This window comes from Larimichthys crocea, chromosome XXI (assembly GCF_000972845.2).
Source record: "Larimichthys crocea isolate SSNF chromosome XXI, L_crocea_2.0, whole genome shotgun sequence".
Taxonomy (NCBI): Eukaryota; Metazoa; Chordata; class Actinopteri; family Sciaenidae; genus Larimichthys; species Larimichthys crocea.
This window is the reverse complement of record NC_040031.1, coordinates 6606611-6632771: the sequence shown is the minus strand read 5'-3', so window position 1 is coordinate 6632771 and position 26161 is coordinate 6606611. Positions and strand designations below refer to the sequence as shown.

The 26161-nt window shown below is 41.3% G+C and overlaps 3 protein-coding genes across 4 annotated transcripts; 1 reads left to right on the top strand and 2 right to left on the bottom strand.

Moving 5' to 3' along the window:
- Window positions 1-688: 688 nt before the first annotated feature.
- ascl1b (achaete-scute family bHLH transcription factor 1b) lies at window positions 689-3557 on the bottom strand. Its single transcript, XM_019258322.2, has one exon. It carries the CDS (start codon window positions 2119-2121, stop codon window positions 1507-1509), a length of 615 nt encoding a protein of 204 aa, XP_019113867.1. The 5' UTR covers window positions 2122-3557; the 3' UTR covers window positions 689-1506.
- A 4803-nt stretch (window positions 3558-8360) lies between these two features.
- Window positions 8361-12687, top strand: irf7 (interferon regulatory factor 7). Its single transcript, NM_001303350.1, is given in 10 exon segments — window positions 8361-8415; window positions 8738-8891; window positions 9601-9772; window positions 9866-9957; window positions 10067-10118; window positions 10259-10375; window positions 10488-10690; window positions 11347-11548; window positions 11672-11787; window positions 11901-12687. Coding segments are annotated over 10 exon segments (1296 nt in total). The 5' UTR covers window positions 8361-8407; the 3' UTR covers window positions 12081-12687.
- A 1228-nt stretch (window positions 12688-13915) lies between these two features.
- On the bottom strand, window positions 13916-24945 carry phrf1 (PHD and ring finger domains 1). 2 transcript variants are annotated; one of them, XM_010732725.3, is made up of 19 exons: window positions 24858-24945; window positions 23579-23725; window positions 23193-23300; window positions 22790-22986; window positions 22560-22643; window positions 22310-22443; window positions 22095-22186; window positions 21371-21549; window positions 20907-21039; window positions 20642-20766; window positions 20331-20524; window positions 20037-20159; window positions 19743-19897; window positions 17441-19319; window positions 16126-17324; window positions 15884-15960; window positions 15359-15508; window positions 15081-15209; window positions 13916-14948 (listed from the first exon to the last, which is right to left on the bottom strand). In XM_010732725.3, the coding sequence occupies exons 2-19, from the start codon at window positions 23664-23666 to the stop codon at window positions 14784-14786; spliced, it is 5211 nt and encodes a 1736-aa protein (XP_010731027.3). In that variant the 5' UTR covers window positions 23667-23725; window positions 24858-24945; the 3' UTR covers window positions 13916-14783. The 2 variants fall into 2 exon arrangements, with proteins under 2 accessions (XP_010731027.3, XP_027128460.1); XM_027272659.1 differs by having other exon boundaries at window positions 16126-17312.
- Between the last annotated feature and the right edge of the window lie 1216 nt (window positions 24946-26161).

The window sequence follows — 26161 nt, the reverse complement described above, 5'->3', positions numbered from 1 at the left end:
CACAATGTGGTGTTGCACTCCCCATTTCGATGGAGATGGGCTTTTTGATTGGGCTGTGTGCGCCATGAAAAACACAGTTGGGGATACAACTAGTCTACAACCCCAGGTTTTATTTAGATTGATCTCAATCGGGCAATAAGAATTTTGACCCGCCTCATTGTCTTGCTGACTTTCCCCAGGCCGTATTTCAAAGTGTCTATACCCTTTGAGTGGAGTGAATTGCACCCCTCCCTCTCTCCCTCCGCTGCAGGCCCTCTGGGCTATTGGGTAAAGGCAGAGTATGCAAAAGAAACAATGCAATGCATGAAACGTAATATTAATCTCCCCGTCATGAATGCAGACAAAGCGCTGTGGAAGGTGCGCGTCTATAATGGTTATTGAGTGCTCACCCAGCTGCGCAATTTTCCCCCGTGTGCCCAACCATGTCGGGAAAAGGTCACGTAGCGGCTTTGAATAGAAGAGAAGCTCCCTAGTTTGCTCAATTACCGGCACCAACATACACACACCTCTCTCTCTCTCTCTCTCTCTCTCTCTCTCTCTCTCTCATAAATGTGTGCAACATCAGCTGAAGAACCCAAACCCACTACAAAAGCATATAATATAAATATATTCATCTTTATTTATAAAACTTGTTTTACACAAAATATATCTGTTAAAATCGAATATTTACATGTATAGGCTACGGGAAACGGAGAACAAGTGCATACATTAATAAATGTCTCCTTATAACCACCTATTTGAAAAATAACAAAACAACTACAATCTGTCACAGGTAGTAGCCTTGATATTGCTGTCCAGTCACACACAACTCATACATGCCATCTCACTGCCTCACTGACAGCTGGCTCTCAAAACACTGTCAGGAAAAGTGGCAGTGACTGTTGTTTGTTCAAGAACATTGTTTGTTTGACTCAATGTACAAAAATATGTCTTCATGTTAAAACAATTTGTTGTATTATACAATTTTGTTATGAAATTGTGGTGGGGGGTGGGGGGCATGTACATCACGGAAACTGTCTGTCTGTTGACGCGTCATCTTTGTTGTGTTGTGCCTTTTCCAACAGACGTGGCAGCTGAGGAAGGCAGTCCTGCTCTGATGAAACACTCATCAAACAAGTCCTCTGGAGCTGCAGCACCGTGTCTGCAGAGCCTGCTGTGTCACGTATTAATTGCACTTATTCAAACATAACATCAACAGTTCTTTACTTCCACGCGTCAACGTGACACCGAGTACAACTCCCTCCTCCTTGTGGGGGACTTCAGGGTCTTCATGCTCTATGCAACAAGAGGCTCCCTCTCTCTCACACACACACTCTCTCTCTCTCTTTCTCTTTCTCACTATTGCTTTGCTCCTGCAGAAGCAGCCCGGGTGAGGGAGGGAGGCAACAGATCACTTCCCAGCACGGAGGGCAAGACTGATCTGATGCCTTTATCAAGTCTTTGTCAGCGCATTTCAGCCGCTTTTTTTTACGCACAGCCGCTGTGTGGTTTGGATGCTGTCCAGCCTCAATACCTGTCGAACCAGGTTGTAAAGTCCAACAGCTCCTGCTCCTCAGAGCTCAGAGGCTCATAACCACCTTCATCTGATGAATAGGTGGAGTGAGGTGACTCCGGGTCGGCGGAGTAGCTGTTGGAAAGAGTCGGGGATGGCAACCCGCACTGGAAAGCAGCTGACACGGCATCATGTTCGTCCAGAAGTTGCTGTAAAGCCCTGATGTACTCCACCGCAGACCTCAGGGTCTCAACTTTGCTCATCTTCTTGTTGGCGGCGCCGTTGGGCACATGTTGACGCAGCGTCTGGAAACCCATGTTGACTTGTTTGACCCGGTTCCTCTCTCTTTCGTTCCGCCGGGCCACGGCCACTGGCTGCTGCTGAGGGATGGAATAGCCGAGACCGTTGAAGCTCAGTCGCCGCTTGCAGCGCAGAAGCTCCGGCGAACTGGAGCGCTGTCTCTTCAGCACCTTGGTTTTGCTTTGGAAGCCGGCAGCGCTGGTGGTGTTGGGGAGCACGGTTGGGACAGTGCAGTCCTGCGCCGGAGCGTGCAGGCTGAGGCTGGCGCGTCTTTCAGTAAGTCCAAAGGTGAATGCAGTCTGCGTGGTGGTGATGGTCGTAGTTTCCATCTCGCTGACAGTTCGTCTGAAGTGATGGATGCAGAGGGGCGAGCGCAGCCTCTAACAGTGGGACAAGAAGAGCGGAAAGGGTTTGGCAGTGTACAGCTCTCGTGTCTTTCGCGTGGGGGACCGTGTGGCTAACTCTAGTCCAAGTCTCTCTTGACTGCTTACTCCACGAGCCGATCTGACCCAAACTTTGGCAGCACTCCTCTTTTTCAACACGCGCCCCAACACACACCCCACCCACCCCTTTTTGGAGACGCACGCTTCGTCGCGAGGCCCCGCCCCCGCTGTGTGATTCTTCTGCACGCCGACTCCCCCGGGCCAGGCGCGTGGCTCCGGGAGCTCAATAAACAATCCCGAGCTTTCACTGCGCCGGGAGCACGCGCTGGGCTCATTTACATTCCAATGTCTCTAACTTGAAGGCCCATTGGTCGATTCAAACGGCCTGCAACCGTGCGAAAAGAAAGAAAGGAGAAAAAAAGACAGCGAAAGAAGAGGAAAAAAAGGAGAGAGAATAAAAAAAAGTGAATGGTTTGGTTCTTTGAAATGCCTTTTGAATTTGACAATGTACCCCTGGCAAGTCTTCAAATTATCAGTCTTCCCCCCTTGGCCATCTTTCTCCTCCAGCTCTTTACAATCACAAATACCAAGGACGCTCTCTCCTGTATCCAGGCTACAGCTTTACAGAGAAAAATAAATTGCAAGCGTGTCTCTGAGCACAATAATTGGCAATTATAAAGCAAGCGCAGGGACGCGATTCATTTAAAAGCAAACATCATGTTTATGACACGCAAGGCGTCCAGAGTTACCTCTCAACTCAGAGCTCCGCAGGATCCAGTTTGCATGACAGATTATGACTTCTGAAAATTCAAAAGTCTGGGAAGTCTCTTTAACTCCACTATGAATGCATTCTTTGGTTTCATACGCTGGTAGTTGTTTTTAACTCATGGATCACGTTGTCCAGTAAAACCCAGCTCAGAGTGCAGATGCAGAATTTCAGCACCACATCGGACTGGACAGTTATCACCCAACAGCATTGTTATCCTCTATTTTTGCCTTTCCCAACATTTTTGTTGTTGTTGTTTCAGTCACACGTAGTCTCTTTCAGGGTTGTTAAAAAGATCTCTGGCATACGTTTTGTTTGTGGAAAAGTCTCACTTACCAGCAACATCTGTTTGTCAGACAGTCTGTGTAGAAACGCAGACCATCGCCCAATAAAAATGAAACACTTGCGGCCTCTGGTGGAAAAACAATTGCAACTACATCCCGAAACTCCACTTTGTTCTGCTGTGTGTGTTTCAGGGAAGATGGGGGATTCCCTGGCAGTTAGTGGTTTAACATCTCTTCATCTGGGCTGTGTGAGATTGCTCTGAACTACGTCCAAGAGACAACACATTCAAATACAAATTGTATTGTATACAAATACAAAAACTTTCCACATTTCTTTCCCACAGATCTTTAGACCTCCACTTGCTACAACAAAATGCCTAAATCACTGATTAAAAAGAAAAAAGTTCATTTTCAAAGTTAAAACATTTTAATATATCAAAATGAAACAACGTTCACATTTTTGATCATCTGTAAACTTAAATATTTCAGTGTTTTGTCAATCCATTTCATGGAAACTTGACACTCTTAAAGCATTATAGTACAATACAAAAGAAAAGGGGACTTTCCACTTATCCCAGATCACACAGCTCACACCATCTGTTTTTCATCTGAATATTTTAAATCCACCCACATCAATGGCCAGAGGAAGAATATCAGCTCTAGATTTTTTACTTCTATATGCAGCATGTAATTCAGGGCAAACTTTTGTTTAATATGTATACATTCTTCGCCTTTGGCTTTGGCAAGACACTTTCAAACCACTTGTGTTCAAACTCAGTATGACACTTTATTATATCATACTTACTCATTTCTGACGAAGACACATCATTCTCTTGAATAAAAGACCTTCATTCATTATCATCTTTTTCTTTATTCATATTACCTGCTGCAAAAGTATTTTCCTGTGTGTGTGTGTTCTCTGTGTAAAATAATTGAACTGTACAGTATTGTTGCCTAATTACATTGGCTTGTGTGCCTTTTTATGCTTTAAAAAGTTTCTGCCTTGTGTGGCAATCCCCACTTTCACCTTCTTTGATTTTCCCCTTTCACTTCAGTTCTGCCTGGTTTTTCTCTTCTTTCTCAACAGCAGAGGGCGCTGAAGCAAATAGAAGTGCAAACCTCATAATGGAAAAACTAGTCCATTCATCATAATAATGATGAATACTGTGTATCCTGAAATGGCATCTTCCCCAATGCTACCTCCAAATCAGTTTTATTGTCATTACATGTACTATAATAACTGAGCTAATGAATAATAAGTCTCATAGAACAAACTGCACGCCGCTGTTGTGTTTTTGTGTAGCAATTATCACGAAAAAATATCAACCCACAACCATCCTTCTATGCCACAATTCTTGTAGCAATTCTCTGACTGTATCAAAGAAATGTCTTCATTTTTTATTTGGAATATTTGTTAGGACCTGCAGTACACAAAGAGAAAGATACATTTCCTGATATATCAATTGTCTATGACCAGATATCAATTTATAATATCACAAACAACTAGTCACATGTTCACACTTAGAGACATTATTATCATCATGGACTGAAAAAAACCTTTTTCAGGTACAATCATAGATCATGGGACCTTTAACCAGACAACAACCGAAAACACACATCGAAAAGCACAAAAGGAAAATGTTTTTCAACAATTTTTTTCATTCAACAATGAATTATGGACAGTCTTTAAAACCCATAAAGAGGCGTGAAGTATCTGGAATAGTGCACAAACATGATTGTATGTGTATACTGATGTATGGATTCATACTTCAAATGTAAACACTATATCTAAAAAAAAAGGAGAATAATGCTGTGTATATATATATAGAATACAACGGAAGTGGATAAAGATTTAATTGCTATGACTCAACAGCAGATATTACAGTAACAAGTTAACAAATACCCACAAACAAGCTGAAGCCTGCCAAAGTCTTAATCATAGGTAAGGGTGTGGCTGTTTATGAGAACAATAACAGGTTCTTTTACACGAGCTGAAACTCAAGTTGCAGTGCTTCTTATGCAACACATGGTGAGAGTTAGATAAGGACAATAAAGTCTTTGTGCATCTTTCTGTGTTTGAGTGTCAGAAAAAAAGAGGGACTGAGGACGAGAATCTGGAATCTTGCAATAATTTCTATAAGGAAAGCCCCATTTAAAAACATGAAAGGTTAAACTGTAATTGTGCTTGTTTAACACAGTTCTGTCATCCAAAGACTCATATTCATGCCTGTGTTTGTGCAGGCATAGCTCAAGGCCTATTATCTCTGTAATGTATTATTTGCAGGTCATGCTAGGAGATAAGAAAATGTGCTCTGAGCCAGAACAATTGATTTTTTGGTGGCACATATGTATATACGTAAACACAAAATATTCCATTACCATACCAGGCAAACTGCTGATATTGCCTTTGTATTGTGAATAGAAGTGTGAAATAGGATATGAGCCTTCCATGTGGCATTTCAATAACCAGACATCCTTCCTCAATGGCTGTGATGGAGCCTGTGTTTTCTGCAGGGGCCGTCTTTGAGGACTGAGCAGTATTTCAAGTGTGCAGGAAAAGAGAAGTGCTCCATTAAAACATGTATCGCTTCCCTATTACCGACACATGCATGCTGGAATGTACTATAGGCCCTACGACCTATATTTCTCAAACAATGCGAGACTACTGCACAAGCATTGTGATGATTCAGTTCATCTGTATTAAGTCTGTGGTCTGCAGCACAACGCAAGGAAATAGAAAGCAGATCTCCAGATCTCCTTCTCCGGAAAAGGTATGGAGAAGTAGGCTCAGTGACATTTAGTATGCAAGCATAACACTGTGCCTTTGACCTTTTGTAACATGGATACAAAGTTGGATAAGAAGACAAGCGGGGAGAAGAAATATTTTACACTTGTGCTTTCCTGTGCAGTGAAGTTAGGCAACGGTGATGGTGGAAAGAGGAAGTAAAGCCTTGCTTGGAGCAAACTGAGTTTGTTTCAGTGATACAGACTACAACGTATGTCATGACACAAGGGCATCCCCACAACTATAAATAATACTGTCTCATTCAAACACATGACACAACCACACACCTGCAGGACTCTGCCTCCAAAAGTCCCCTTAAACACTTATATACTCTGCACAATTATTATAAACTACGATACTGGTGGATTCACTGCTCCAATTCACTGGAACAGGGTGCTTTCATGGGAAACTATTTGAGTGAGGACTATCTCCCTAAAAGCCCATCAGCTAAATGCATTTGACATTTGTCATGTGAACTTCTTGCATCACAGCAGCAAAAGACAAAAGAAAGACAAGAAACAAATACTGTACATACTGTACATTTCATGTGGAATTGTAAAGACAGAACTTAATATTCCCTCAGCGTGCATCTGTGGAACTCCGTATCTCCGGTTTGATGTAGTAACAGTTTGTATTAACTGTTCAGGATATGGCTGAGTTGTTGGCCAGCCATTATATGTTATTATGGTATGATAACATATTAGGGGTTAGCCTAAAAATCTTTGAGACATTTACAACATGGTGGTTCACCATAACACTGTTAGAATAAAATATTTTATATTTGTATTGTGTGACCTGTAAGTTGTGTTGCCAACTTATCACCTTGGTTTCTATAGATCCATAGAGCAGAAGACCACCTCCATCAGTTGATTGAAACAGGATCTGTAGAACAGAGGGCTACTCTGATTATTAGCCGGTTGAAAACAGAGGGACAAGATACCGTCAGGGTCAAAAAGTCAAACCCCCTTAAAGGTTCAGTATGCAGTTAGTCATGTGAGGCATACTGTAAGATAGATGTCTCAGATCTCTGACTAGGTACAACTGAACATCGAAGGGGGAGTTTAGGTTTTCCTCCTCTTTAGGAAGCTGGCTGAAGACGATTGGAGCAGCTGAGTGCCAAGAGGCTGGGACCAGCCTGTGCACCAACAAGGGAGAGCCAAGTTTAAACCAGGGCCGCTCCCCAACAGTTTTTGGACCAATGAGATAGGCACACATATTATATAACTTTGTGTAAACTCGAAGTTAGGCACTGTCTTTTGGAAGTTGCTTGTGGCTAACTGCTTGCAGACTGTGATTTGCTGAACAGAAGAGGTCCATGTACATGTGATATTTTGGTGTCCTGATGCTAAATAAATACTTGTACTAAGGAACAATACCCTAAATGTCTTGTCATTTTAACATGAGTTGAATTGAAAATGAATGAATGTTTTTTTATGTGCTTTGCATTCCATGCATCTGGTTGCCAACAAAGGTCATGGAGCAGTTTTACTTGTTACGCCACAACTGATAACATTTAAACCCCATTTATGACCCATTTTAAATCCTTAGCCCCATCATGAACACATGCCCAACCACTCACTGCTTTTGTATGTGAGTTCATTGCTTGTTCACTGCTGTTTGTGTTGTGATTGTCCATTCATTTGAGAAAAGAAACTGGATTTAGTTGTAGATCAATGAAGGCAGGGGTTCCCAAACTTTTCACCCAAAACAACAGTACCAGTGATTTGCGACCCCCACTATCGCCAGATGTCAGATGATTGTTACATGTCATAATGTAACAATCAACAATTATATATATTATATATTATACCTTGGCTAATGTCGTTAATGTGTCGTCATCACATCAGGGGTCGGAAGGGGCAAAGGAAATCTAAAGCCTTTTATTTAAAATGTAACTATTTTTGTGTTGTTACATCTATGGCTAAAATATGGTATTTCTTAAACTTTTAAATTTTTATTTAATTTCTGAAAATTATCTTGCGACCCCACCCCTCTTGCTGCCTCGCGACCCCCACTTTGGGAACCATGTGGGAAAACTCAGGTATTTAGCCTTTGTGGGATCATTTACCAGGCCATTGTTTATTATACTTGGATCAATCAACAAACCACTTTAGATTTTTCGGTTTCTGTCTGAGGGAGAAACTTCCTCCAGTCTGGAAGTGTTGCGTAAACAGCCCTTGGAGTGTAAAATCCTCTGCGCGATGACGAAAGTCTCGCTTATCTCCGTGATTCAAACACTCCCCCATTGATCGGAAATGCCATACAGGAGGAAGCTGTAGTTGGGAGGAGACATAACAACCCCACATGATGTCACTAGCTTGCTCTGCATAAATGCAGCCGAGGTCCTTCGAGGACTCAGAAAAAAGCTTTTCTTGAGAGTAACTCCTCTGCTGCGCAATGCAAAGGTAGGAAGAAACAGATCCTCATCTCCTGCTCTCCCTTCCCTGTTTAAGAGATTATCATTATGTGTCTTTGCTTTTCTTTGTTGAGAGCGGATTGCATGTTGTGAAAGAGTTACTTCCTTGTAAAGCTTGCTTGTTTTTGCTGCATGGGTGTTTTCTTTTTGAATGTCTGTATAAGAACTGAAAAACATTTGGCTGTGTAAGTAAGACTGTGTGTGTGTGTGTGTGTGTGTGGTTAAGTTGCTTGTCTCTATTCTCTCTCTGTGCTCTAGTTTAGGATGTTTCATTAAAAAACAAACACTGATCTGTCACGTTTTCTTTTCAGCCCTCCCAAGCCTCAGTTTGCCAGCTGGCTTATAGAGCAGGTGGAGACGGGCCAGTACACGGGCCTGTGCTATGTGGACCAAAACAGGTTCAGAGTCCCCTGGAAGCACAACTCCAGAAAGGACTGCAATGAAGAGGACAGTAAAATATTCAGGGTGGGTTCAAGGGTCTCTATTATTTATCACTGGAGTAATAGTGTTATCTGATTAGATACAGTGTTGAAGCCTGGCACAGTTGTTGTCATAATGTACTATTATTAAGGGTGGAGGGAAAACATTTAGGTCTAATATTGTGCGGCAGACACTCCTTGAGGTAGCTGCTTCATTAGGGATTCCTTTATTTCATTACTGTCAGAGCGCTGATGTATGACAGGTGTTACCAGGGGCAATTATAGCATACCAACCCCGGTGGCGATACTTCTGCTTTCTTTCAATCAAAATAGACTCACATTAAGCAATACCACAGTGTGAATAAAAGTGAAAGTAAGTGTGCAGTCAAACTTTTCCTGAAGAAAAGAATTAAAGTAACTGCAAGAACATGTAATAATTGTCTGCTATGTAAGTTGAATTACTTATATTCAGCTATACAAGTCATGTTGTTTGAACACGAGGTATGTAACTTAAAAGCGTTAGTAATTAATGTAATTATGTAAAAGGTATGTAATTAATACTTTTTTTTAACATTTTCATCATAATTTGTGTATATCATCATAATTCACTTTATTGAATTACCATTCAGTTTGAGAAGACGGCAAAGAAATCCCACATGGGTTGCATTGTTCTTTAAATAACAGGTGTAAACAGTCTTGTAATTGTTAATATTGTTGTTTATTTTTGTTTTAATGTCTCTTTGTATGTTTGACAGGCATGGGCAGTAGCAAGTGGTAAAATAAACGAGTTCCCCAATGACAAGGCCAGGTGGAAAACCAACTTCCGATGCGCTCTGAATAACCTCTCTGTGCGCTTCAAGATGATAAAGGATAATTCCAAGAATTCAGACGACCCTCATAAAATCTACGAGATTGTCAACACTGAGTGTAAGGCGACAGTCAATTAATCCAACTATTCCACCATGGAATCAATAAGAGTTTGAATGCAGATAAGAGTTGGTATGTTTTCTTTATCTGCAGACAACTATGAAAGTCAGGCAAAACAAGAAGATACCAACATGATTCCAGATATCTACAACTCGCCCACAGAGTACATCCCCCCAGGAACTGAGGTGCAGCAGGAACTTTCACTTCACTTTCACTTAAATTAACATTTTCTTTGTGAGGTTTGCTTCCCTTTTAGTGCTCTTCGATAACATTCTGCCTTTTTCTACCAAACAGCACAATCTGCTTAACAATCTCATGGCATTGGATCTGGGAACCAATCCAGCAGGTACTAAAAATACTGTCTAATTTGTACAGGTTTATACTAACCGCACCCTGACATCATAACCGCCTGTGCCTGTTTTGTTTTTAAATGGTATATAAAGAAAAATAAATGTAGTTTAATCAGCTTTTTAATGCCTTTAAAAGGGGAGCAACTGTGGGCAGACAACTATGATCCACAAAACACAGCCATCCTGGAAAGCTATCCTGTAGCATCCGAGATTCCCCCACAGCTGCTTCCAGAGCAGCCAGTTTACTGCGACGGTACGTTCAACCTAAAAGAAGACTAAATCCCTTTGTTGAATTGAAATAGATGAAATTATATGTAAAGACTTGATGTTTAATATGTTATTTTTATTTGTTTTGTTTTTTACAGTAAATCCAGCACAAGTCCTCAGTTCACCTCTGCAGCCCACCATATACGATCTGGAGATCTCCATCCACTACAGGAAAAGAGAAATGCTTAACACCAGGTTGTCAACAAACCGTCTGCAGCTCCACTACCGCTACGAGGTCCCTGAGCTCAATAGCCATCATCTCTGCTTCCCCTCCACTGAGGATCTACTGGACCACAAACAGGTACATGGTTACATTTTGTGCGACATTTTAGTGACCACAAAAACAAAGTAAAAAATAAATAACACCATAACCGTTATCAGTTTATCTTACTTTCCTGGCAATTCTGTGAAGACATTTATGACTAGCTCCTGTCATAAAAAAAACAGCATAGCGCAGGTATTTGTCGAAAGGGTGTATTTAAGTGTGACGCGTGCCAGGAAATCCACATGGTGTCTAAAAATAGATTAAAAGATAGCTGTAAAAAGGTTGGAGTTTGCTCCTTCACAAGAACTTTGATTATCAGAGACCAGCTTTTGTGTTTTTGAGAATCAACACCTCATGTTTATTTAAGGAGGGGCAATGCACAGGCTAATTCTATCTGCAAGTTGATGGCATATAAGAACAAATTTCATGTTTGATTGTTGAGTAACCACTTACCTTCCTGTGGATCTCTCTACCTGGAATCACTCAGCTTTCTGGAGGTTGTCAGAAGTCCTTCAAGAAATAAATTCACAGGAAACAAAATAAATTAATTTAAAAACAGTTTATTACAGCACTTAACTAACTGCTAGACTCATTCACCACTGAAAAGCTAAATATTATACTTAGAGTTCTCCTTTAAATTTATTTATAATAAACTGACAAAGCCTTTCTAATCACAACCTTCTTTTCACCAGATTGATTTCACCAACCGCATCCTTAACAGCATCCAGAGAGGTCTACTCCTTGAAGTACGGGACACTGGTATCTATGCCTCGAGGCAGGACAGGTGCCATGTGTTCGCAAGCACCAGCGACCCCAGTGTGGCTCACCCAGATCCAAGAAAACTTCCCCAGAACACCATGGTGGAGCTCCTTAGCTTTGAGAAATATGTGCATGGTAGGTGTGGATTTCTTGCTCATTTATGTGAACAACGTTGCCAGTAGACCATTTTTACCATTACATTTTATTTAAAGCCAGTTTGTACATGAAATAAACGGTATCACTTGTATCTGTGTTTAGAGCTAAAACAGTTTAAAGAGAACAATGGGGGTTCTCCGGAGTACACCATCAATATGTGCTTTGGAGAGAAGTTTCCTGATGGAAAAGCTTTGGAGAAGAAACTTATCGTAGTCAAGGTAATTTTCTTAATTTTCTTGAGCCCCAAATAAACAAGCAGTATTTGAGTTCAGCTCCCTTTACTGCATGTTTTAAGTGCTGTAAAAATGTCTTTTCCCCTTTGCCCATGTAGGTGGTCCCTCTGATCTGTCGACACTTTCACGAGATGGCCCAAATGGAGGGGGCTTCGTCTCTTCACAGTGCCAATGTCAGCCTACAGATCTCGCACAACAGCCTCTATGATCTCATTAGCTCTGTCTTTAGTCTGCCGACAGCTGAGCTAGACTCAGCACTGGCTGCTGAGCTTTATTGAGAAGTAATCTGAAATCTTACCTTGCACTTGCCCTTTTTGGGACTATTTCAACAACTGGGACCACATGATGCACCACACCCTGAAGCTTTGCTAAAGCACAGACATGTTGAATGTGTCATAGTGGAAGAATAGAAATGAATTATTGCATAATGTTCCATTACTGATCAACTGCAACATCATCTCCTCTTCACTTTGTGTTCAGATTAATAGAAACTATAGGCAAAAACTGACATTTTTATCACTACCTAAGTAGAAATGGACTCCTCCACTATTGGACTGTTACTTAACTTAAAGACAATGACCTTGTGTTAGGAACATACATACATACATTTTTTTTACTGTTACATTTTCTTGTAATGAAAAGTTTTTCAGCTGATAAATGTATGCACTAACCAAATGATGCCTTACATGACAGCAAATCCATTCTATGTGAAGCCCTTTGATCCCATATTTATTACGTGTCATACAGCCTGTGAAGGCAACATATATACTCATCTATGGTGAATTGTTTTTGCACTTCTGAATTTGTTAACCTTTTTGTGATTTGCTGGTCATCTTGCACTTTTATAAAGCATTGTTTGAATTCCAAATAAACGGTTTAAAGTTGAATAAGGTCTGATTCATTTATTGACGCTGTGAACCAAAGTATGACTCACATATTCTAGGAGGTATCCAAGAAAAAGTTTGTCCATGATAACCCAGAATAAATGAAGACAAAGATCTTGTTTTTTTTAATTAAAACATTGTCCCTGAAAAGAAAACACAAATTATTACAAAGAGGCTTTTTTCAGTCTGACTCAGTTTAAAATGTAGAACCAAGACATACAAAGTGATTATAAGCAGAAGAAAACATAAAAATGGCCATCAATGTGATTCTCATAGTTTATATTCAGATATTACCTCTTAAAGATCCAAATCCTTAAACTATGACCAAATACTACATTTGTGTTCCCTCTTGGAAACACCTGGCCTGTTTGATCAAGTAAATGCAGAAAACAAATACAAATACATTCAGATAAACATAAGCACCTGTTTTTTTATTTGATTCTTCCACTCCTAAACCTTGGCTTTATATGTGACAAAAGTACAAGGCAAGACCAACCATCCAGCTCATCGGTCTTCACAGTAGGCAAACGGGACTAGTAGTGACAACAAAATGGTGAACAATCTGAATCAGTTTCTAACATTTCGGTTAAAGAAAGTAATGCAGAGCGGTAAGGAATATCATCAAGAGTCAGGTTTGGGCTAAAGACAACAGTGTTGTCTGTAGACATCTTAAAGTTAACATTAACAGATTAACAGATTCTGTTAATGTTCCCAACTAAAGGCATATGCTTACTTCCACATACCTACCTTGGAAATGCTGCATTTTATGAGATGTTCCATAAAATTTCCAGTAAACGACTACAAATTTATCCAAAACCATAAAATTATGCCAATAAAATGAGCATAATACTTATTAATAAACATGAAATACAAAAAGAATGTTTGTGGACATGAGAACACAAGGCTGGAACAAAATCTACACATAAACATTTTTGCAAGATAATGCAGGTTGAAACTTTGAGGCATGAAGTCTGTGTTCTAATCCTTTTCACTCCTAAATAAAATCTTTTATCTTTATTATTTACTATATTGTAAGGCCATAAAAACAGAATGCCCAGAAACAAATTAAATCTCACTTATTCAGAGAAATTGTGCATTTCTTTTTTATTAGTATTATTTATACTCGTTTGGCACAAAAACAAAATATTCCCTGGTTCTCTAAAATCTGGTTTTCTACATTTCAGACACTGATTGAAAAACGGATAGTGCTGAGAACATGAAAACACAAGTGTGCCTAAAGAGAAGAGACTGTTATTTGTTATTCAATTCAAACTACTGAGCCAGAACTCACCTGTGGTACACACTGGACTAGATTTAGTCAATTAGACATGAATATTAGAGGTGTGGAAGACATAACAGAGACTTACAAATACAAAACGGAAACCAATCAACTCTACAAACTAGAACCGTTATGTCATTCACAACAGGCAACACAGATGAAAGGAACATATGGATATAACAAATCTATATTATTTACAACCAAATCTAAAATTGCTTAATTACTCTATTGATAAATCTTCTACAAAAATTGCATAACAGCCCCTTTCCTTAACGTGACAAACATCTTAAATATGCATACTCTGCATACTTGTATAACCACTTCTTAACCAACAAAATTAGTTTTGTCACTGATAAATAACCCCTCCCTCCCACAAAACAAAAAAAGCCATAGAAAACTCAAAAGCCCACGCTGCATCCTCCCAGTGATATGCCTGTGGTGAAAAGCTACCTGATTTATCGTTCCATGAAAGGGTCTTTTGAGATCTGCCTCTTTAAGGCACAACCTCAAGGTCGCCCATTAAGTTTCTGAGCTGTACTACACAAAAACACTGGTTCTTGGCAGTGACGGTCCAAGCACAAGACACCAATGCGTGTTATTCAAGTGATCAAAAAAAAAAAGATCCTCGAAATTCAGTCAAGGTAAAAAGCTCAACATTAGAGAAAATGTTCCATCTTGAAGGTGTAAGAAAACCTTCGTTAACCGCAATGTCAGAGAGTTCACGCCCAGTGGTAGGACACAAATAAAAACACACTGTTATACTAAGTACCAAGTATTTGTAATGGGAGTGACTGTCCTTGCCGGAAACTCACACCTCCTCATGGGCTGTCAGAGATTCTCATGCCCTCAGTCTGAACTTCCTGTGGCTTCTCCGAGCCCTCTCCTTTCCTGTGTTTCCTAGCATGTTTGTATTTGTCCACATAAGCCTTGACCAGATTGCCCACCTTCACTGGGTTGATCTCTCCGCTCTTGCTGTGGCACACCTGACGACCAGGAACACAAGATAATTACATGTGATTCTCATGTAAAAACTTATTGTCAGACGCTATTAAGGATTGAAGTTGTTGCCCAGTGACAATTTTTTTTTCAGTATCGATGTAAACTTTTTAACGCACCTTCTCAACGGCTTTGCGTAGAATCTCTTTGTATTCATCCTTGTTGATGTCTCTCCTCTGGTAGAAAGGCTTGATGGCAAGTTTCACCTCTTCTATAGCTCTCTCTTGCATGTGCAGCTTCTTCAAGTACTGTTAGCAGGAGGAAAACACAAATGTCATAATATGGTTCCTGCAAATATCCTCAAAGTAGTAGAGTTAGAATATTTATTCAAAACCAAAGATGGTATGTGACTACTTGCGATATTCATTCATATATAACATCGAAAAGTTAGACCCACCTTGTCTTTCCTTGACAAATCCCCATCCTCTGCCTCTCCTTGTCCAGTGGTTGATGACCCCTCAGGGTGTGCACCATCAGGTCTAGAGGAGCTACTGAGCAGACCAACAGCACCTTTCTTGGAGGGGTCACTGGCAGCTCCAGTGATGTCCTGTGAAAAGTCAAGAAAGATTAAACACTAAAAAGATTAAAACATTACATGAGGATAAATAAATACATAAATAACAAATGTAATTAGGACTAATATGTATCTTATATAGACTTATATATTTACATAAACATATATAAAGGACTTCCTTGGGAATAAGTGATGTGAAAACAACAACAGTTTGGAGTTTCACAGTATGACTTTCACTTTCATTTAGTCTGAAATTGCCTCAGTATCAGTTTTGTTTCGACCACATAATTTTATTCAGAAGATTCTTCTAGATAAACACTGCCACCTTCTGGTGTTTTATCAAATTACACACTTGACATATTCCTAAATGTAACTGATGCCAGAAATATAATGTCAACTCTGTCCTACCTGACTGGCTGTCTGGACTGTTGAAGATGGTCTACGTGCTCCTTCCTGCTTCAGTCTCAATTTATAGAGTGCCAGTTCTGTGAATGAAGCAAACATTTAGCTGAAATCCAGATATGAAAACGTTATATGTGTAGTGATTATGTGTGAAAGTTGATCTAGAATATTTTTTTTTTAAACTCATTGGCAATGACTTATTGAAGTTCTACTGACATCATGGAGAGCAATCTAGCAGCAACACTTACTGCTTGCTGATTTCTCTGGTTGAGGCCCCTCAGGTTCCTGAATATTCCAGGTAACCCTCTTCACTTGAGTCTTGGATTTTGCTCCCACTACAGCCGCTACCTGCCCTCCTTCATTCTTCTCTTCCTCTACCTCCTTTTCTTGTTTGACAGATGCAGCGCTTCCCTCTGTGTGCTCAGACTTCACATAGTCTAGGTTGTCCAGCATTGTATCGACATTGAAGTCATCATCTGAGTCTGAGGGTAGCTGAACTTCCTGCTTGACAGAGACAGTTGACCCAATGGTGTTTGCTTGTTCGGCAGAGGCTGTTAACACTGGGTGAGAGACTGTATCCTGGAGGCTGCCTACTGTAACAGGAGTGGTTGGTGTAGAAAATGAGGTGACAGGGGGTGAGTGGCATACTTCTGGGGAACTTGGCTCAGATTTAATAATGGGGATTTCAAAAGTCTCAGTCTTGATGGGGTCTTCTTCATTTCCCTTATCTATGCCTTGGACTGCCATGAAATCATAGATGTCAGTCTCTTCTTTCTTAATTGGTTTAGTAATAGGAGAATCCTCAAACATATCAAGATACGGTTGTTTTTCTTTCTTAATTTCTTTCCCTACCTTCACCTCTTTCACCATTTCTGCTGTTGCAGCATGGCTTTCTGTCCTGAGGTCTTCCCTTTTAACTTTAGAGGTGGTGCTACAGGATGGCGTCTCCTGTTTAATTATGTTTTCCACTTTGAGGGAGCTTCCAGTGGTATCCTTCTCTTTTTTCTTGGCCTGCAGATTTTGTGTATCTTTAGATGAGGAAACAGAGGAGCCTGAAGATTTTTGCAAACTCTTGGAGGATGAGCCTTCTTTTCTTCTTTCTCTTGAGCTGGATCTAGACCTGCATCTCCTTTTGTCTTTTGGCCGCGACTCCCCCTTGTCTCTGGAGGGGAGAGACGATTGTTGCGGCCGTGTGTTCTCTTTCCTCCTTTCCCTGGATCTAGACCGTGATTTTGAGGAAGATCTACCACGTTTATGGTCTTTCGATCTGGATCTGGACCTAGAACGTGATTTTGAACGAGATTTTGAACGAGACTGACCATGTCTCTTGTCCTTTGATACCCGTCTTCTCTCACAGTCTCTTTCTCTGCCATCATTTCTCTCCTTGCTCCTTTGTTTATGCTTCTTCCTCCGTGAATGCTCTCTGCTGCTGGAGCTGGAACCAGATCTGAAATAAGTAACGACAAAAAACTCTGATTTAAAGAAAACATCTTGTTTTACGACAAACAGATGTTTATTAAATAGTTGATACCAGGAATACTGTACAAACTACATTAAATTTACCTTGACCTCCTCCTGTCTTTGGATCCTGCCCGTTGTCTCTTTCCGCAAGTCCTGCCCGGGGAACTGGACTGAGAGTTTTCTGAGGTTGAGGGTGCCCTCCTCCTCTCTCTGGACCTTGACCGCCTGGAACTTCTTTCTGTGTCCTTACCCTTTTCTTTCTGTCGGTCTCTCTGGCTAGAAGTGTGATGGTCTCCCTTCTTGTCTCTGTCTGTCTCTAGACTGCTAGAGCGTTGCTCCTTTGAAACTTGGAGGGTTTTCTTCTTATGGTCCAGATCCATTGAAGGGGACTTGGAAGAGGATTTGGAATCTGATTTAGTTTCTGTCTTTAGTTTCTTCTTGGTGGGAGCAGAGCTGGATGCTGATGAATCATTTTTACAATTAGGGGGAGCACGGTTGGGAGTCCCAACACTATCTTCTTCTATAGTCTCTCTCTTTACAAGGTCCAAACTGTAATGAACAGGTGCCGTGGTGTCTATTGTTTCTGAATTCAAACAGTCACCAAACCTTTCAGCTTCCCCTGCATCATCTAACCCTGGCTCTTTCTTAATGTTCTCTTTCTTAATGTTAAATAATGCTGTTCGTTTCTCAGTCTTTGTGTCTACTGGTCTTGATTCTTTTTCAACCTTGACCTCTGAACATCTGACCTCCTGTGATATGGTTTCCTGAGCACTAGCTCTCCTTGGTTCTTCCTCTGAGATCGCAATCTCTTGTGTTTCAGCCTTTACATGAACCAGGTCCTGCTTGCTTTGCACTAAACACTCCTTGTTTCCTAAACTAGGAGCTTTCGCCTCATGTGCGGCTTGTTGAGAGCGGCTATCCTGGCTTCGGCTCTCAGCTTCATCGCCTGAGCTGCCCGAGTCTGACAGAGTGGGATTAAAGGGATCATAGATGTTATTGTCTTGTTCCCTATTGACCAGCGAACGTGATGCCAGGAGCATCTGTTTATCCCTGTGCAGCTGTCTCTTTCTTGCTTCATCTTCCTTTTCTCTCCAGGGCTCCTGCATGCTGCCTCCACTAGCTGAAGATGATGCGACACTCAGTCGCCTTGAATGCCAGGCGTTCCCACTGGCATTAATGCGGAAGCTCACTGACGATGAAGACGAGGAGGACGAGGAATAACGTGACTGGCTGGCAGGAGAGCCAGTGTAGGAGGAAGAAGAAGAAGAAGAAGAGAATGAGTTGGAGAAGGTTGATGTAGAGCCTGATCCACCAGGCCTCTGCCTCTGGGCCTGACTATCAGCTCTGCCCTTTTGCTGGTCTGCACTTTGCTGCCTTCCCTTGTCCCCAGCAAGGCTGTTCACGCCTGTTTCTGGCATGCTGTAACCATTACTATTACTGCTATTTCCCCTGCTACCACTGCTTCTACTACTGCCATCTTTTGAGATACTACTGCTCTCTCTTTTTATTTTTGGTATCCTAGGAAGCACTGACACATCAACCCACATGGGCTTTGTAGGTGCCTTTTTAGATTGGGAGTGTGATGGGGTTATTCCCTTGCTCTTGGACCTGGAGGCTAGAGTGGAGTGGGTGGATGTGGAGGGGCTAGGGGCTATAACTCCATTGGTTTCCTGGTGACCAGGATTGTGGGTGGGGCGTCTGATTGGACCAGGTGGTTGTAAATTCAGAGGACTTCGTGATGGTAAATCAGAATGGGGAGATGGTTGGACGTGGCTGGCTAAGGAGGGCATGTGGGTGGGTAAGCGAGAAGAGCTCTGGGAGAAAGATCTGTTTGTGGAGCTATGTGAGGATCCTGGTAGGTCTCCGTTGTAGTGGGGAGACCTATCGCCTAGGTCGGGTGACATCACTGAGCTTATCTGGGTGCTGGGATCTCCGGAGCTACTGCTTTGGCTGCAATCTGGCTTTAATGCAGACGGCATCACTGAAACAAAAAATGTACAAGTCATTAACACATATAACGAGTAGAATAATTAGGTTATTTAGCTTCCTTTGCTTTGCTCTGCAGATTACCCTGACTTACACATTGTACACTGCTCTAAGTAAAACACCAGTGCTCAGGAAAAACAGGAAATGGTGACACCAACAAATCCAGTCAGTCACATTCAGCTGAGAATGAGTAAGGAAAAACAGTTTAAAGTTTGATATTCAACAACTGGACATATATTTCAGACTGAGGTTGATTTGAAGTTGTAGCTGGGCTTGTAGTGTAGACAGCTCTGTTTCAATAGATCATATCAATTATGTTTATGAGAGGGAAGGTGAGGTCAGATCTTTGGTTCTCTGTCAGACTCTCCCAACCAAAAAGTGGGCTAAGATCTCTAATCACACACTGCCACACACTTACGAGGCTTTGCAGCTTTAAGGGAACCGTCTCGATTAATAACGACATCAGAGCTGTCCATCAAGAGCATGCTCTGTCCCGATAAGATGCTGCCCAGCAAGTCAGGCACAGGAGCTGTCTCCATAACACCCCCTGATTGGGAGACATCCATACCCCTCCTGGGATAGCAAAGAAAACTTGAATTAGATCAACCACATTTCTTAGTATTCATCAAGCAAGATACTGACTTGATCACAAAGGCTATGACATCTCACAGTTATAAGCGAATATCTCACCCTACATAAAAGAGGATGTTACCTGGAAAGGCTTGCAGTGACTGGTCGAGCTACAGGCTGGTGAGAGCGAAGAGCAGAGCGAGAGATCCCTCGTCTCTTGGCCTCAAACAGTGATGTAACGCGGGCATCCTGCTCTTCTTCCTCACTGGTCAAATCAATATCGTAAGGCATGATTTGCTTGATAATTAACACTATATGCTATATATACACACACATTCTCAATATACTATCATACAATATTAGAAACATCAATTAATATTTTAAGTCTGTAAAATCATATGCGTGTCAGTCATACAATATGAACAAGACTTCTTACCGATCCACAAATGGATCCAGGTCAAATGGATCTCCATAGATAGACAGGGATGCAGCGCCTATGTCAGCCCGCATGCCACTTAGCGTGTGCTCCGATGGCCGGTAGACTGTAGGAAGTGAAGAGCCCTTCTTGTCCTTCACAATTCCAAGATTATTAGCAATACGGCTGCGAGGAGTCACTGTCTTTTTCAACATCTAGTGGGAAAATGGGAAAATGAAGTTATTCTAAACAGAGAAGCATCTCATGACAACAAAAGAAATGATTTACAGGAATCACTTCAATCTTAAGACGGATGTTGAGAACACACTCACCAGCCTTTTTCTGGATTTGGTCCTCCTCACTCTCCGTCTCCTCTTCCTGACTCCTGTACTAGCGCCTTTACCATTTTTACCCAGTGAAGAAGACGTCTTCTTTCTTTTGACCTTTCTGCGTTTTCCTGTTCAATCAATTATTAAAAAGTTATTCCCCACCAAAACACAGCACTATTTCTTTTTTTTCCGTCTACTACATGTGCTCGAGATTATGCTAACCCAATCTGAAAATTGTTGTGTAATTTGTATGTGGGTGCTTACTTACCAGTCTTGCGCCTGTGGCTAGATGGGGCACGAGGTGTGAAGTCCCTGATATACACAGACGTGTTGAGCCCGGCCACTACAGCATTAATAGTATCATCAAGCCAAGTGGACTGAATCATATATGTTGGAGCCAGCTAGTAAGAAAAAGTCTGCATTACTCCACAGGCTCGCTTTCACAAATCATTGTTTCCTAAACACAACTCCCAAACACATGCACTGTTGCTAAGCAACAATCAAATACGTCAAAAAATAACAAAAACACATTCTATAATTTCAGCTGTCAACAGCACTAAAACTGTTTAATTACCCAAATACACAACTTAATCAACTCTGAGTGTCATTAGTAAATCTAATCTACACAACAAAACATTCACCATCACGACATTACTGTAAAATCCAGCCTCGGACATGTGCATGTGAGTTAGAAAATAAGCCAAGACCGAAGCATCACGCCTCATGCCAAACCTGTGACGTGCGTGCCTGTGTGATGCGATGTCGGTTGACATTAGCTCGAACCCTCTCGCTCTGCTGAGTCCGGGCGATAGCTCTGGTAGGACCAGCACCATGGGACTGGGAGCGACTGGTGGCAGCATGAGCAGTGGAAGGTAGGCTTTCCGTATCACTAAGTTCTTCAGCTGAACCCCCTGAGTCAAAAACATTTTAATTACCGACTTGAGAAAAGATGAGTTATGAAGCATGGCCACTTGAAGCTATAGTTAAATCTATTATTTTTACATGAATTTGTTTTTTTGTTATAAGTGAGTTACATACACTACCAGTCAATGATGGCCTCAAACACATTAAGAAGGCACAGATTAACTTGACAAGGCACACCTGGAAATTGAAACTGTTCCAGGTGACAACCTCATGAATCTGATTGAGAGAATGCCAATAGTTTGCAAAGCAAAAGTTGGTACTCTGGAGAATTTAAAATATAACATATTCTGGTTTGTTTAACACTTTTTTCCCTTCTTTGTTCTGATGTCTTCAATCAGAGCAGTTCCACAAAGAAAATCACAAAATAAATACATTCAGTTGACTGAAATATATAAAATAGTGTTAAGTTCAAATATTCAAATTTAGTTTTCTTACTGTATGTAAATGACTAGCAGGTCCAAAATATTGTTTGAGCAAATATGAAATTAGTAGTTATTATATAATTAGTAGTCAAAATAAATTAAAGGATTACTTGAGTTTCGGTTGTTGGCTTCACACTCAGGGCAGAACCATTCCTCTACAGGAACAGAGTCAAGAGGTGGTGTGAGACACTCCATGTGATACCTATGGAACAACAAACAACAACAAATTTCTCTAACGATTAGAAGTCTGACAACAGGTTTTAAGGCTGTGACAAAAATGAACGTACTAAGAAAGGGTTATTTAGTACAATGATATCAATCTCACCCAGCATCACAGCCATCGCAGAGCAAGAGGCGGTCCTCACGGTCACTGCCCCCACACACTTCACAGTTTGTCTGCTCCAGGTCCAAATCAACTCTTTCCTCTTGGCCTTCCTTCACAGGCTTTTGCACTGTGATCTGAATGAAGCAATCATCACCAAAATCACACACAAGCAGTAAATGCACACAATATAAATGCATAAAGAATAATAAAGGTATCAGAAGTTATGCTTGAGAAGACTGAACACACTCACAATTTTCTTCACTTTGCCTCCGAAACATTTCCTTAGGTATATGCTGTTGAAGGCAATGCGGTCTACAGGACACGAGTTTGCATTCTAAGTGGTGGAAAACAAAAACACACATGAGCAATTCAGTTTCCCCCCCCTAAATGCTTTTGAAATGCTGACTATATACTGATAATCAAAGGAAATGAGGTGCTCTTTAACCTAGTAAGTGACAGCAACTCTTAAGTCAAACCCACCTTGGTCCATTCAAGGATGCAGTCAAGACAGAAGTAGTGCTCACAGCTCTCTGGTGTTGCAACAGGCTGGCTGTTGAATGAGTTAAGGCAGATGGGGCACTTGTCTGCGTCGTCATCCGAGCTCATCCCTGCAAGGTCAGCAGAGGTTCCTCCAAAAGCTTCATCCTCAGCCTTAGCATCTTCCTCCTCTTCCTCATCTGATAAACATGGGTAGAAATCTGTTGTGTATATACAGTACTATGGAAATTTATTCATAAAGGATATTGCAACATAACGCAAAGTAGCAGTAAGTATTGCATAAGCTTATTTCCCCTCTTTGAACAAAGAATAATTATATGATGATCTAAAAGCAGACCACCATCTTTGAACAAACAATATGAACTGCATTTTCAGTAACGCTTACCATCCTCCTCTTCCTCCTCATCCTCTCCCTCTAGGTGACCCTCCTCTTCTTCCTCACCACTGTCAGATTCTCCCTCCTCAGACTCCTCATCAACATCGTCTGAGTCATCTAACGGGAAAAACAATGTGAAAATACACACAACATGCATGAGGTTTTAAGAGCTTTTAGATCATTTTTGATATGAACGCAGATAGAAGAATTTACTCTGCCGAGGTGTCCTTGAGCAAGGTACCGAACCCCTGACTGCTCCCAGGGTGCCACTAAGTGACTGCACATCACTCCACCATCTCACCACAATAACATGTCTATGAGCCCTTTGTGTGTGTGTGTGTGTGGTTGTATTCTGGGACTTTCTTCTTCGGTTCAACTCATCACACTGAACAAACCTGAGATGGCCCACAACGCAGCCCTTTTCCCTTTGCTGTGGGACGTATTGCGGTTGATCAGCTCATCCTGGCTGTCATCGTCATCCATGGCTGACCATTAGTAGAGCGGCTGAACAATTCCTCTTGCAGTTTTTCTCCAAAAGAAGACTGAGAAGAGACACCACAAGTTCAGACAGTATCTAAATAACAGATACTTACTTACTACTATACAAATTTTAATAATAAATCTGACTCAAATGAATTGAACTGAGTGTATTGTTAACAGGGTTCCCACACCTTTTTCATGAACAAATTCAAGCACTTTTCAAGCACCTTCAAGCACCAGTTTTTCCATTTTCCAGCACCTTTATATAGGTAGCCTACTAGTTGTGTTTGCCATGATGGTCATGGGAAGCGCAGCGGTGCCACTGTATGGCATAATAATATGGGTCTAATTAGCATTATTTCATATGGTGGTAGACTGACTGTTTTGATTTTTAACTAATTGTGAATTGGCTTGTATTCTCAGCTTGTGAGCGGTGTATTGTGTAACTACCATAGCGCAATAACAGTGACAAATAGACATCACACAAATTTCAAGCATTTTCAAGCACTTCACAAAAAAATTCAAGCATTTTCACAACCTTGAAAACACTGAATTGAAATTCAAGCATTTTCAAGGAATTCAAGCACCCGTGGGAACCCTGACATACTGTTTAAAGCACAGGTGAGCTTTGGCAAGGTGGGAAAACAGAGATGGTCCTCGAGCATGTGCTCTTGTAGTGACAAATCAAGTCAAGCAAGACACTGTTTACAGCTCCAAGAACGACTTTTAAACGCACAGAACAGCTGTTTTAATTTGCTTCATTTTGCAACTTAGCTTTTTTTTTATTAATATTGCTATTGTCTGCTCACCAACAAGAAAAGCCAGCTACAGCATGCAGACAATGCTAACGCTACATTTGTAAACAAAGGCGAAAACCGGGCACCAAACAGAGCGCGTCCTCCGTGTCCCGTAGGAAATACACACGCAGCATGTGTGTAGATACACGCATTACACATATGCAGACTTGACAAGAGCATGGGACTAGCCTGCGACGCTTTCTTGCGGAACAAACGACGCTAGCTCGTAACATTAGCTTCAGTGTTAGCTGGCTAAATTTAGCGAGCGTCAACTACAAGCTCCGTCGGACTCTGCACCGAGAGCACTCGGTGTGTGGAGAAATGTACACAAACTCCCCGTTCAACCCTCACAAGGACAATGCCACGCTCGAGTATGCAATAGTAATTTCAAACCTACCCTATTAAGTAGTGGGAGGTATGTTAAGAGTGATTTGAAGTCTCTACGGTTGTTGAGTGACACCACCGGCTGGATATCGACGGAAATGCCCGAGTGCTCTCCGAAGACTCTTAAAGAGACAGTAACCGTTTATTTGACACCAGTCAGACATGCACACTGTATTACACAACGCGTGAATGTACAGTAGCTGCAGTATTAATGCCTTAGCGTGGCAAGTAGTGCGTATTTATGTATATCACGATGTGTCCAATCACACTGAAAATCTCTAATATTTTCATTCAATCCTGGAATATAATCATGAGGCTTGAGAATTTAAAGAGCAAGTGAAAGTGTCAGAGATCAAGCAAAGAGCAGACTGTAATTCTCCAAGTGTCCAATCCTTTGCACAACATGGATCAAAGCATGAACCTGCCTGATGAAAAGTGACCACACACCATCAGAAGATCAATACTTTACCCTCAGTTGACAGAAAGGCAAGTTCATCACAAGTGCAGGATCTACTAAATAAAGAGAGTCCAGACAGCAGAAGTCCTGCCAAAATAAGGCTGGCTTGTAGTGGTTTCAGATGACAAGTAGTAGTTTCTAAACCCCTTCTTAGGAAGCCAAACACATGGCATGGAATAAGACCTGCTAAATCACAGTGAATGACTGGAAAAGTCCTACTGATGAAATGTTTGAGATTCATGGCATTAACAGAAGCATGTATGTAAGGATGTGATAAACAGGAGAGAGACTGGTACTACAGTGTACCTAGAGTGAAACGTGGTTGTGAAAATAAACAAGTCTGGGGGTGTCTACTCTGGAGGAGATGCCTGCAATAACTTGATTGCATCCTGACTATGCAGAATTTGCACTACATTCATAAGAAACATGCCATCCCTCTTAATACTGCAGCAGGATAATGACCCCAAACACACCTCAAAGCTTTCTTAGAACGACCAAAGAAGACCAGGTAATCCTGACTGTCACAGACTCTTCTACGCAGTCATCTGACCTCTACCACATTGAACATTTTTGAGGACCGAGAAAGCAATTACAAGAAGCACTTTAACACTGTCGAATCATGCTGACATAACATGGGTCGTTGGACTGTGCACGGTCTTGTCGAGTTCATGGCAGTTCAACAGAGTACATGTCATTAAAGCAAAAAAGGGGACAAACCAAATAGTAAGATATACTAAAATCCATATGTATTTATTAACAATTCAACTTTTCACTCAAATTGTCAGGCTGATATTGTCATGTTTGTAATTTAAAAAATAGTATTACATTTAAAACAAATGTAGACTGTAGTATCTTGACAA

Coding starts and splice junctions, on each gene's coding strand:
- ascl1b (XM_019258322.2), bottom strand. CDS start 2,121: ATGGAAACTACGACCATCACCACCACGCAGACTGCATTCACCTTTGGA.
- phrf1 (XM_010732725.3), bottom strand. CDS start 23,666: ATGGATGACGATGACAGCCAGGATGAGCTGATCAACCGCAATACGTCC. Junction 21,040..21,370: donor CACAGGCACGCACGTCACAG/GTTTGGCATGAG, acceptor TTTTCTTACTAG/CTGGCTCCAACATATATGAT. Junction 15,961..16,125: donor ACCAGAGAAATCAGCAAGCA/GTAAGTGTTGCT, acceptor CTTCATTCACAG/AACTGGCACTCTATAAATTG.